The sequence below is a fragment of the Malaclemys terrapin genome, chromosome 10, assembly GCF_027887155.1.
Source record: "Malaclemys terrapin pileata isolate rMalTer1 chromosome 10, rMalTer1.hap1, whole genome shotgun sequence".
Taxonomy (NCBI): domain Eukaryota; kingdom Metazoa; phylum Chordata; order Testudines; family Emydidae; genus Malaclemys; species Malaclemys terrapin.
The window spans coordinates 26812258-26826159 of NC_071514.1; the positions used below are offsets into that span (position 1 = coordinate 26812258).

A 13902-nucleotide genomic window follows, 5' to 3' on the forward strand; every position below is an offset into this window, starting at 1 on the left:
CCAAGTTCCCCAAACCCAGAGGAAAAAGAGGAGCAGTTGACCAGTTTGCCCAAAGGTGACTGGCCAAGGAGGGTGCTCACCGCTAGAGCTGGGCAGGAAATGGTTTGCCTGGCCCAGGAATATTTTTGAGAGTTTGAAAGTTTTTCCCATTTCGAACTTGGATGGAAAAGCAAGCATGAAAATAATCATGGACTGAAAAAATGAAGTGTTTAGTTTCAGTAATTTAAAAACATTTTGTTTCAATGTTGATGGGTTTTTTCCCCCAACTTTTAGCTTAAATTTCAAAACATAAAGCCATTTAGAAACAGAAAAATTTAATTTTTTCCTTTTGAAAAAAAGTCAGAATAAAGAAGTTTGGATAACTTTGAAAAAAAATTCTCAAATTTGTCAAAACCATAACCCTGGTTTGTCAACAGCTTCCGTCTCGACAAATCAACATGTTTCTTCAAAAACTTTTCATCAAAAAAAATTCCCAACCAGCTCTACTCACTACTTTGTCTAAGGCTAACAGGCAGAAAAAGATGCTAGCGGTGACAGTCAGCACGCTGGAGTTAAGCATCTGCTAAAATTCTTTGCTGAATAGAGATGGATTTAATCATGCTTCAGATTAAACATGCACCTAAGTGCCTTGCAAAATTGGGGCCTCCAGACTAGCTCAACTTTGTATGTGCTGTTGCAGTGTGTAAACTAGCTAAAGTTGTTACTGAACGTGGCTCTGAGCAAGTATCTGTTGAGCACGAGCACAAGAGGAAGAAATTGTTGAACAGAACAGAGAAAAATAATCTTTAAAAATGAACATGGGAAAAACCCATTTTCTCCCAGAAACCATGAAAACAAGGTACGGGGAAACTAGCCATCAGTTTGTTTTTCTTTGTGAGTGTCCAACTGGCTAGGCACACCATTCAGATCATAGCATGCAGACTGGCTGCATTAGTATTTGTGTTACTTAATACTGTGTCAAGAAGTTGCTTACAATTAATTGATGCTATTGATGAAGTAATAGTCTTGTGCTGTGTTTACAAAATGCTGAGATTACAGCATTTGGGAGGACATTGTTTTATTGCTGCGACGCTGCATTACACACACAAAAAGGAAACAAGGGGAAATATATTTGTTTAATTCTCATTTTAAAAAAAATACAGGCACAATACAGGCACTGTGAAGGCTCTTGAACTTGATGGAATCCCCAAGCCACTAGTAACTTGCACTATAGTGTTCCCATCAAGCATTTGGGGCCAGAGTCTACAGTCCTTAGTAGGAGTTCTGTCTTAATAAGGATGGGGCCCTGAATGTTTGAAGCTGCACATTATAAGGCTAACTGGTAATTACTCTTCCCAGAGTGGACATTGTAAAAACAGAGCATGCCACTATTTGTTGCTGGTCTACCGAAGAGCACAACTGAAATAACCCTGAGGAAGAGCTCAGAATGTTCTGTTTTAAAATGTAAACTACCCACAAGCGCAGTCTTTTATCCTAGCTAGTACCCAGCCTAGGGTTGCCAGCTTTCTAATCACACAAAACCCAACACCCTTGCCACGCCCCCTGCCTGCCCTTCCCCAAGGCCCCGCCCCTACTCTCTCCATTCCCTGTCCCTCCAGCAGTCACTCTCCCCCACCCTCACTCACTTTCACTGGGGTGGGGTGCAGGGGGGGGTGAGTGCTCCGGCTGAGGGTGCATGCTCCATGGTGAGGCCACAAATGAGGGGTTTTAGGTGCGTGAGGGGACTTTGGGCTGGGGCAGGGGGTTGAGGTGCGGGGCGAGGGCTCCAGCTGGGGGAGTGCATGCTCCGGGGAGAGGCTGGGGATGAGGGGTTTCGAGTGCAGAAGGGGGCTTTGGGCTGGGACCAAGGGGTTCGGAGTGTAGGAGGGGGCTTAGGCTGGGGCAAGGGGTTGGGTTGCGGGAGGAGGTGAGGGCTCCGGCTGGGGGTGTGCGCTTGGGGATGAGGGCTTTGGGTTGCAGAAGGGGGCTCAGGGCTGGGGCGGGGGTGAGGGGTGTGGGCTCTGAGAGGGAGTTAGGGTGCGTGAGGGGGTTCCAACCTGGGGCAAGGGGTTGAGGGTGCGTGAGGGAGTTCAGGGTGCAGTCTCTGACTGGGCAGCACTTACCTCAGGCGGCTGAAACATGTCCGGAGAAGTTAGGGGCAGGAGCTGGGGGGCTCTGTGCGCTGCCCATGCCCATAGGGCCGTCCCGGCAGGCGCCCCCCACCTAACTCCCACTGTGCTGCCAACTGGACTTTTAGTGGCCCGGTCCTTTTTGACAGGGCGTTCCAGATGAAAACCAGATGCCTGGCAACCCTAAACCAGCCTATCTGTATTAAGGTGTGACATCTAGTGCACCTGAATAGGAAATTATCTTAAAACATTTGGCCCACAATGTTAGATTTCAAGCCACAGCCCATGCTGATTGGCATGGGGGCAGGAGGTGGCATGCTTAAGAATAGGCTTCAATGCCTGTCTTTTTGAATAGGGGAGGGAGGGCTGGGTTACAATTGCACAGTTCCTAGTACAACATTCTGAAGCAGGGGCACTTGGGAGATTTGGAAAGGCCTTCTGAGAGCCCAGGGGAACTGGGGGGGAAGAGATCAAATTCCCATTAATCCTCTGGTACCAGTGGCACTCCTGCCGCTTTTCTCAAAATGGAGGCTTGCTTGGCAAAAGAGGGTTCTCCTTGGAAGGCGACTGCAGTGCGGGCAGGACCTGTGGAGAACCAAAGTCAGACAGCGACCTGTCATAGAGAGAGTTTTTAACTGCAACATTGGGGGCAGATGCCACTCCTGGAGTACTAGGTTCCATGCAATACTGGTAGATGATGTTCATGTGGATGATATTAGAGGCATAACTCTGTGAATGGAGAGGCGATGTAACCTTCTGTGGAGAGCGCTATACATTGCTCCCAAATTAGATTGCAAGGCTAGATATAAACAATATTTGGACATAATTGCTAAAGATTGATGAGAAATATGGCTGAAGGCTAAGTGGTGGCTCTGCTAGACCTTTGTGTGTCTTTAGTGTCTGAGAGTAGACAGAATTGGCAACGTGATTATTCCCCCAGGTTAGTTGTACATCAGTGTCTTATCAAAATATTCCCTAAAAACCCTATTCATGTAGTAAGCAAAAAAGAGCCCCATTCTAACTGTGTGCCCCAGTTTCAGTGTCTGGCCCAACAGATACAATGCAAATGCTCTGGTCATAGTCCCCAATATGTAATTTCCTGAAAATAAAATGTTTGCTTTGCAATTCCCTGCCATCCTCTCTTCATCTAAAACTTACACTGAACCTTTGTGAGGTTCAAATAACCATGGCTAACTTTCTATGTATTATTAATTATTATTTGCCACACTATGTACTGCTGGGTTACATTTGGGACTGGAACAAAAGTGCCAAAAGACTGATAGAGAGGCTACTTCTGTGATATTTTGGCCCAACTCAAAGCAGGAAGTAGCAGAAACCTCATGAGACATCCTGCTCTCATGGAATTCCAGCCCCATCTCATAGACTCAATTGGATCAAACAAAACATGGGGAGGCTCACCCACTGCCACCTTTTCCATTTGTTGGGGGAGTCAATGGAATCCGTTTTGTTTCAGTTTTGTAGGGCAGTGGATTTGTTGTGCTGCACACAACTGTCTTTCTGGTTTCAATTTCTGTCTGAAATCTGAACACAGCTGTGCACTTTTCCAAACAGCAGGAAAAGCCACATAAGAAATGAGTTGCTATAAGCACATTTGGTAATAACACCAGGCTATTGGCAGGGGTAAAGGACGGTGTCTAAACAAGGTCTTTAAAAATGGTCAAATTTTGTGTGTGTGTGTGTGTTTTCTTGATACTTTAAAAGGCTCTCACATTTAAATTTAAAGTGGCCAATACAGCTGGGTTTTTGGTTCCAGCTTTGCTACATAGATAAATGGCCAAAGGAAACATTATCCAAACAGTTCCACTTCAAAGGCAAAACGACAAGCTTAGCAGAACTTGCAGTACTTTAAAGCTGGCCAATAACCAAGTGCAAAGTGTAAAATATACATGTTTAGGAAGTAGGACACATGCCGTTCCACACAGGCCTTTCCCATGCTCTTAGAGCAGGCCAGCTTCATTTGATGTGCAAATGCATTATGTGTGAGCTATCCTGGCAACACACTGCCTGCCAGCAGCACAAACACTCTTTTGGAACGCTGCAGCAGGCGACGCGCACAGCGTCTTCAGCAACTCCTGCCTGGTGAGGGCGTCTGTTGCAAAGCCCAGGTTTCTTTAGCAGGCCCCATTAGGGAGGCTGTGCACATGAAACCCAACCTCAAAATAGCACAGTATTTTTAATTAACAGCAAACAAGAAAATTACAACAACATTCTGGGAACTATATTAGTGATACAAACTTAATTTGTCCTTTACCCACCCAGAATATCTCCAGCAAGAACCCTTGGGCGTTACAGCTAGTGTCACTAACTAAGGCCCCAGCACAACAGAAACAATGTGTTTGGAAACAGCCGCTGACATGTGGACAAGTATTTTTCTTTTGCTTGTGCTTGGCAGCGCCCGAGTCACAGCCTCACACAGGAGCAGCTGATCATAGTATAATGCACAGGGTATTTTTGTATCACTTAACATGTTACAGAACCCTACAAATATAAATGTAAATACCAGATACAAAGATGATGTAAATAGTGGTCCTGGTTCTTCACTTAGGCCAACTTTACATCAGTGGCTTCAGTGGATGTAAACAGCTGTAAGTCCAAAGTGAATCAGGCATATGAAATACACTATAGTGGCTACTTTGGTGGCATGCCCAGAGATAGCTTAACTTCTAGAGTGGGTGATGGGGTGCACAAATGTGAAGAATGACATTAAGTTAGAGATGCTGGCTGGCTCGTCCAGTTCCCCTCCCTGCCAGCTGAGGTTTCTCCCATATAGTACATTGTCCAATGCAATACTCCAGGTCAGTTTTAAAAGGCCCCTGATGGGGCTTCCACGCTCTTCCTTGGGAGGCAAGCCACAGGAGCCTGTAGTTCTCTCTTTAGAAAATACGTGCTGGTATTCAGACTAAATCATTCCTACATAGACCCCCCCCCCCCCCATGTGCACCATGTAATTCCTCTCCCTTTGCAGTGGTTAAGTCCTTCAAGTATTCGTTTGTGGTTTTATGTCTGTCACGCTAAACATATTTAGCTTTTCTAAAAAAATATTTCTCCATATGTTTTTTTCCCCCTCTCTAATGTTCCCCTTCATCGCTCAGGAGACCTGTTCTCAGCTCGGCCACTGATCTGCTGCTGTGCCCTTAGGGCAGTCACTTCATCTTGCTGTGACACCATTTCCCCTTTATCTATTTAAGCGCTTTGAGACAGGGTCTGTCTTAGTATGTATATAGACTGTATCTAGCACTAACAGTGCACTATTAAAATTGTCACTTCCATTAAAATATTGTCACCACCCAATTAGTGTGTGTGGAAACCCCAGGGGGGAAGAATGCATTCCTCATCTTATAGCCTCCTCCCAAAGATCTGTGCATGGAAATGGCAAAATCATTTCCAAATTCTGACTGCGCATCTTTTAAAACTAAGCATTTCTGCAGTATAGTATGAGTGGTAATGTGTTTACGCTCACTGTTCTGGCAGGCATCGGTGCTCATTGTTAGTTTAGCTTGTTTTAATTAAGGGATACATGGACTGGATTCTTCACACAGTGATGTTGAATGGCAAAACTTCCTTTGGTGTCAGCGGTACAGGATTGGGCCCTACTCTGTTTTTCTTTTCACCAACTTTCTATTGCTTGTGTGAGCAATTTGTGGCTGCACAGTGCAGTCAGAACGCTGCTATAGTTAGCTTAACAGAACACACATCAATACTGACATACAGCGGAAAGTGTTGATTGTCCAGATGTATGTTCATGGGGACGACTTGTTCATGGCTTGTTATCTACTGAAGCAAGTGGAAATGAAGCCCTGCAACATTTAAAAACATTCCTGATTCCCAGGATTTGTCAATAACTGTGTCCTTTTCTCTCATATTGCAATTTAGTTGCTATTCCAATAAAACAACTTCCCCACCAAATGGTTCCTCTTTTCCTATCCTATTAGAACAGGGGTAGGCAACCTGTAGCATGAGTGCCAAAGGCGGCACGTGAGCTGATTTTCAGTGGCACTCACACTGCCCAGGTCCTGGCCACCGGTCCGGAGGGATCTGCATTTTAATTTAATTTAAAATGAACCTTCTTAAACATTTTATAAACCTTATTTACTTTACATACAACGATAGGCTCATTATATATTATAGACTTATAGAAAGAGACCTTCTAAAAAGGTTAAAATGTATTACTGGAACACGAAACCTTAAATTAGAATGAATAAATGAAGACTCGGCACACCACTCCTGAAAGGTTGCCGACCCCTGTATTAGAGGTTCCCTATGTATAATGGTTGCCCTTAAAAATGTGTTTAAATAAATCACATTGCCCCAGAATTTTCTGTTTAGTCTAGGTATTCTCAATTGTTAGGTGTGGAGGGATTAGATTTTTATTGCTCAATGTCAGGAAACGTCGATTTCACCGTACACACACAAACTGAAAAAATATTTCCATTGATCATGATAAAAGTTTACAGCTAGATGGAGTAAGATAAATGCTGCTTGCAAACTTATTAGCATTTGAGTTAAGGATAGTTACTTTATAGCTGTTGATATGTGATGTTGACTATTTGTGTTTTAACAGTTAAAGTTTTAACTCGTTGACTCTCAATATCTATTGTGAGATTAAGTAATTATTGTCTGATCTCCTCCCCGGAATTTCCCACAACCGTGAACATTTAAATTGCTTTAAAAAAATCCTTAAAACTCATAATTTTGCACAGCTGTGAAAATTTAAATTGATTAAAAAGCTTAAAAATAAACATTGATACGATACATCAAAATTATTAAAAAAAAAATTGAATTCTGCCAAGCCAAGTGATAGGAAATAGTGATGTAACCATATCTATTTTATCTTAGCAAAATAGCCAATTTTTCAAAACATGAGCACTGCTTTGGGCAATGAAAATATGTGAGGAATTTAAGGGATTGTCTGATTGTTTGTGGGGGAGTTGTACATACCATAGAATGCAAATTCTACTGCTTGTGAAGTGCCTTGACATTCAAACTGCCCCTTTTTGGCTTCAGAGACTAAAGGCCAATGGAATATCAGTCCATAAGTGATTGTGGTGTTAATTTATTTGTATCTATGACTCATTGGGAAAGTAAAGTCATCATCATTTTTTTTTAAACTTTATCCAAAACTCAAGCTGCGATGCGACAGTTTGCAAAGATGCCCCACTGGTTCAAATGATTTCAGACCGTCACCAATAGCAAAACTTTATGAGCACAGAGGGCGAGGATGAACTTTGGCTGTGACCTGGATCCACAATTCACAGGGTTTTTTTTTCATACAGCTGCAAAAATATTCCAAAAAACATAATTGGCCATTTACTTCATTCACTTTTGCAAATGAAAATAAAGCTACTGTGAGAGCAGTCCCTTCACTAGTATAATGCTTTTTTCCCCCCTGGCTCCATTAACAACAAAGAACTCTCGCAGGCTACAAAATCTTTCTCTAAACCTTTTTAATGGAAAACTTCATAGAAAATATTTCATATCCTTTTACTTTTTTTTAATAACATAACTATATACATGATAAACTGTAACAAAGACTTGCAGGGATTGGAAAAAATGTTTTGTTGACTACATGCAGATGGTACATTGTTCAAAAAAGGGTTTTCACAAACTCATGTACATCAAATGTAGCAACAGTGACAAAAGCTGGGGGAAAAATGGCAGCTGTATATTATTTACCTGAATTTAATTGAAATAACACAGAGACATACAAAACACACAAATAATACAGAAGAATACACAATATAAATGCTTATTGCTAGCACAGGTTTCTTTTCTTTTCTTTTTGTTTGTTTTTAAGTAAATAGCAGAAAAGAAATAAAATCTCCTTTTTCACATTTTATACTGCAGTTAAAAAGATAACTAATTTGTTATTTGCTGTATGTTTATTTTACTCTGGCATACACTACAGTAGGCGTACATGACATTCACGTGTAACAACTCAGGAATACTTGGTTTCAGCTCTGTTTGTGAATGTACTGTCACTTGTGAATAACAGCATGTTACATAGTACTTAAAACACACACACAGGAAATGGCATGAGTTATAAATACAAAATGCTTTGGGGGTTCAATGCCAGAAAGTGCTGGGCACTGGGTCCTGATGCAGCAAAGCATTTAAGGACAGGCTTAACGTCACGCCCAGGAGTACCCCTCTGAGGTCAATACGTAAAAGTTAAGTAAGTGCCTAAATGATTTGCTGGATTGGGCCCAGAGTGCTCAGCACCTTGGCCTATGGAGCCTATGGTTAGGAAACAAACTGTTAAACACATGAGGCTATAATTCTGTCCTTACACTCCACATAATGTAGCGACGGTAGAATATTTACTGTACTTTTAAATAAATGTTGTTAACATAAAACATCCCCCCCAAACTGGCGCTTGAGTGTTACTCTGCAGCTGGAAAGGAGAAAAAGACAAAGACTGCTAAGTTGATGTTCAGTTTGTTAACTGGGAATCAGGAGGGATTCTGGGACCATCGGGTGTGGCAGTGTACTGTAAACGTCTCACTTTTAAATAGGCCTGCTCTTATTCTGGTGCTGTGTCAAAACAAAAGTGTAATCAATGAAAAGTCCAATAGCAGCAATTAAGCTCTTCTGGGGCTCACCAGCAGGGTGAGGACAGCAAGTCATCTTTTTGTAAAATCAAGCTTGTCGGGCGGGTTTTTCCAACTCTAATGAATACATCACAATTTCCCAAAGTGCCAAAGTTGAAACATCTGCTGTAATCACGAGTAGTTTGCTGGCTGAGGAGCCTGCAGAGTCAGTCTATGCAGATATTTCATGGCACGCATGGGGGGTGGGGGGGAGAAAGCTGAACTAGTTCTGTATAGCCTTTGGGATCTCCTTCCAATCCAGCCATGCATTTGTGGGAGGATGGTAAAACTTTCTAAAAATCTTATAAGTGAGCTGGTACCTATAATAAGACATAAAATAACTGCTAAGATGCACTATGAATATCAGACCGTCTCTGCGTCTTCATGGAAACCAAACCTCAATGCTAACTAGAATCCTTCCAAATTTAGTAATTCATACAATAAATTAGTTCCCCCAAGTCTAACCACTTCAAAATATCATGCTGATTACAAAGTTGCCAATGTACCATATTGGCTGGCTCCAATTCAAAATAGTTCACTTTTGGTTATTAAAGGACATCAGTGATACTTGGTCAGTTATGTATGGCTAAAATGGTGGCCTCCAAATGAGATCTGTCGCAAAGCACCATATAAGAATATCAGCCCTTGTTTGAGAAGATGATTTTAAAACAACTTGCCTTTTTTGCATATGTATGCAAAGGATTGTTCTGTGTGTAACTAACAGATTTATAGTGGTACAGTTAGATAGTAGATAGTATCCAATTGCAATTTTAACTCTTGCTGCATGATTTGATTTACAAAAAAAAAGCGGGGAGGAGGGGAGTTCCCAGTGGAGTGCTATGAAACAATACAGAGTTGGTTTGCATTTTGTATGCAATTATGTGCCTGGTATATATGTTGTAACTTAATATCTTAAATATATACTGCGTAACAACACTTTTTATTCCTGAGTGCTGGTCCCGTAAGGAATATTGAGGGTGGCATCACATGTTGTTCTGCACAACATGCTCCTTCATCTTCTTAGGAATTCTTTTGAGGAATCTTTATTGTCACAGTTTTAACTTCAGAATATTCTCTCAATCCACATTCGCCCCTAGAAAACAAATGGTAGCCTATCAACTCATGTCCATGCATTAGTTCCTTATCCAGCCATAATACGTAGCAGAAGGTTACTTGATGAAGTCATGATATAACCTGAACACCAAGCACAGTTGCATCATTATATTGTGTATTTAACACTGGATTAAGGTTCATTTTATCTTCTAAAACCACTGACTGTCAAGTCCCAGTTTGGGTCAGGAGGAGTATGGACAGCTCCAGGGTTTGGTAATGAGGTGCGGAGCCACTATGAATCCTGTCCAGGATAGTAGTGACTAGAAGCACCCACTGTCTATTGATAGAGCCATGCAAAATGAATTGATGGTCTCCATCCCTTCCTGGTCCTGGAGGAAAAATAGCCACATGCCAAGAATGAACAGCACAATTGGCACCTGTGTTAGCATTCTACAAAGAGAAGTCAAGGAGTGAATGGCAGGAAAATGGAACTACTCATAAAACTAGAGCTGTGCTCAGCCCTGACCTGCCTGTCTTCTATCCCTGCTGGTTCCTGTCCAATGAGTAGGGAGGGGAGGTAGCAGCAGTTACAGAGGTTGAGACTGAGTAAATACCTAGCAGCAGGGATTTAGGGCATTAGCATGTACTCCACTGCAGAGTTCAACCTACCCAGACGTCCAGTAGCCAGAAACCCTTTTAGCCCTGGCACAGTGACACTTAACTGAGCCTATAAGCTCTTAAAGGTTAGTTACTATCATCCACCTGGGATTGGATACTGCTGGCTATATCTACTACTTGGGAAATATGGAGATTAAGCTATTGGTGTTGTCTTGGTTACTGAATAGATTCTTCTGTAACTGGCTCTGGCCCAGCTCCTCTGTTGGGCAATTCTGCTAAGTCTCTGGAGTGGCCACTGCATGACTCTAATCCTTTTCTCTCTCAGGAACAGCTCGTTTCCTTTCCTCTCCATACATCTGGGGTGACGGACAAGTCATTATTTGATATTAGCATTGCAGTCATGCCTATAGGCTCTAATCAGGAATTGGGGCCCTCTCGTGTTGAGATACAAAAATAGGCTCTGCCCCTGAGACTTTACAATCTAAGTACATGAGTTGAGCATCTTTTTGACCTGGCTTGGTACTAGGAGTCTCACACATAGGCTCTCCAGGCGTAGGAGCATTTGCTCCTTGTTTAGACCCCATGTCTCCTTGCAAGAGGCTACACTTAGTTTAGTTTCCTTATTTGTAAGAATAAAACCTAGAGAATTCCTGTAACTGCACTTCATGTGAGTTTGTTTGGCATTTGGAGCTGCCCTTCTTCCTTATGCAACAGCGCAGAATGTAATCCTAAATTACACCATTAACAAAATTCCAGAGGGACTCTCCTGAACCCCCCTTTTAATAAATGTTGCTTTCAAAACAGGGAGGGGGTTATTATTCAGAGGTTGTCCACTATAAAACCCCTGGGTATGCTCCTGATGTTGCATAGCTTGTTCTGAATTTACTTCCACAGTGTACATTTTTACACACAAATGTTTCCCCGGGGGGAGACCCTTCTGACCTCCCTTTGGAGTGTTAATTCATTTGTGCAGAGATGTTGATATTTATCAGGTCATTCCACCCCACCTGCAGTTTTGAAACCCTTCCAACATGCCTGTTGGCACAGTAAAGCTTACACCTGACTTAGCCAGTTGATATTTAACTGATGTTTCAGTCAGCATTGTATGAATTTTTAGAAACTAAGTACACGAAGGGAAATGAACTAATGAGGATTTTTCACAATTAAGTTTCACATTCAATTGGACAAACCCCCACAACTCGCAACAGAAAGTCCTCAGATTTGTCTTCCGCACAATGACCAAAACATTTATCAAACTTAGCTGAGCCACAGAGCTGTTCCCCAATGGCTCAGTAGAGGCTGTCACAGAGAGCTCCATGGAGCTGAAGAACTAATGCTAATAAGTCACTCTGTGTGAACATTTCTGCTTGATTCAGTAGGGCTGAAACTTGGCTCCAAATACCCCTTGGACACATTTTTGAGTCAATAGTTAACCTAGCCAGAGTAGAATCCAGTGCCTTTATATACCACAATTGCCAGCCGCTGTCTTGTTCTGGTCTAGCAAACAAAATAATGGGGGGTGATATGGGCCTTCACAACCTTTTTTTTCCTTTTCTGTTTTGAACTTGAGAAGATAGACAAATGTGAGGAGTCCTAGAGCTACCGGGAAGTTGATGCCCCTTTATAAGCTTATCTTGATTGTCCCTACCTCTAATATAGCCATAGAGGAGAGTACGGAGCAGGAAGAAAGCCCCAGTGCATGGCCATGCACAGGCCTAACCAGATCATAGTTCTAGGAGCAAGGAGAGAGCTGGCGTTGCACACCCAATGGTTGCAGAGGGAAAATGGAGGAGTCAATGCGCAGGGAGTGGTCAGAGCCATCATTCCATTCCCCTCTATCAGCTGATCAGGTTTGAGCGGGGAAGTAAGCTGCACTCCAAAAATGGGTGAAATAATGTATGCTCCCTCTTTCCCTCCCCCCCAAGAACAAGAGATGGTCAGGAAAGGAACTGTGACCCAGGGATATTCCTTCTTGGCTCCTTCCAAGCAGTGCAGCTGGGCATTGCCCCATGCGCAGGACCAAGCTGAAAACCTCCATCTAGACCTTACGAATTAACTCAACGATAGACAATGAGGCTGAAGTAGGACTGAATTTCCTTTGGGAAAGTTTGGACTGAAATCAAAAAGTCTTTCTTTGGGTCATTTTTAATTTAATATGGCCATACTAAATATGATGGGCCTGATTCTCATTTACAAGAGGTCACCTTCACAGCACTCTGGCAGTGTAAAGGGGCCTTAATAGGAATGTAACTGTAACTTAAGACCACTTTAAGGCCTTTTTACACTTCCAGAGCATTATAAAGGGGCAGCCTTAGTAGACAAGAGACCCGAATCTCATATGTATGTAAGGTCTGATTCTCCACAGCTTTTCACTTTGTGTCATCAGGTACACCTGTGCAAAGTGAGTGTAAAACTGGTGTAGCAGACCTGGAGTATTGACTTTCACTCTTTCCTACCTATGAAAAAATTGCAGAAAAATCTAGGAAATGAAATGCAAAACCCAAATCAAACCTTGCTAATGCAACATTAAGGTAACATGGTTATTACCTGACTCTAATATAATATTAACTCAGTTGTGATGCACATATTATATAACATGTTTCCTAGTCCTATTTTTCTAACTAAATGTGTAGCTTACTACTGTTTGTGCAGTAAAATATATCCCATAAAACATATGGATGCGCAACATAGCAAAATTAACCGTTAGACCCTTCACTGTTTTCATTCCCTGACTTTGTGATTTTAACATTAAAACCTTGACATTGCAGTAAAATGTGCGTGTGTGTGCATGTGCGCACATGGGGCGGGGGCGGGCAGAGAGAATAAAAGACACGATGGACCCTGGTCAGAGGATTCTTAAATGCCTAGAACGATAACTCACAGCAGAGTTGTCATCTGGTGTCGTTTCATGGGGGAGACAAATATTATAGCAGATCTAAACACTATTTTCTGTGGGAAAGCTTTTCAAAGGCACGAATGGGAATCAAGTGCCCAACTCCCATTGATTTTCAATAAAGGTTGGGTTGTGCAACTGCCCTCTGTGTGCTTCAGAATCTCCCTCTAGGTACACATGAATATCTTTACTCTCACAGCTAGTCCCATTCAATAAAGGTACTACTAAGTGTGCTCTGTTATGCTCAGTGTTTCTGGAATATTTTCACAATGATAAGAATTAGCCAGTTTGAGGGATGATCTACACTATAGAGTTAGGTTGGCTTAACTACTCAGAGCCTTGAAAATTTTCACACCGTGTGTGATGTAATTAAGCCAACCTAAGCCCCAGGGGTTGAGAGATGGATTTATTATGGTGACGGAGGAACCCCTGTCTACACTTCAGCGCTTCTGTGGCCCAGCTGAGGCATTTCCAGTGTAGGCATAGATATCCTGAGAACAGTCTGACTCACTCATGAATGAGTTCTGCTAAATGGTTCTTAACAAGGGAAGATATACTTGTCTACATAGAGCCCATTTTATGGATCAGAATCTACTTCACCATATTTAGTTTGAAAGAGTTT

General features: G+C 42.3%; 1 protein-coding gene across 2 annotated transcripts in view; it reads right to left on the minus strand.

The window, feature by feature from the left end:
- Positions 1-7605: 7605 nt before the first annotated feature.
- Positions 7606-13902, minus strand: part of ALDH1A2 (aldehyde dehydrogenase 1 family member A2) — a 73996-nt gene continuing 67699 nt past the window's right edge. For both annotated transcript variants that reach the window (XM_054043073.1, XM_054043071.1), the window contains exon 13: positions 7606-9809. In XM_054043073.1, coding sequence (XP_053899048.1) covers positions 9737-9809 — 73 coding nt within the window. In that variant the 3' untranslated portion in view covers positions 7606-9736. The remainder of the gene's footprint in view (positions 9810-13902) is intronic.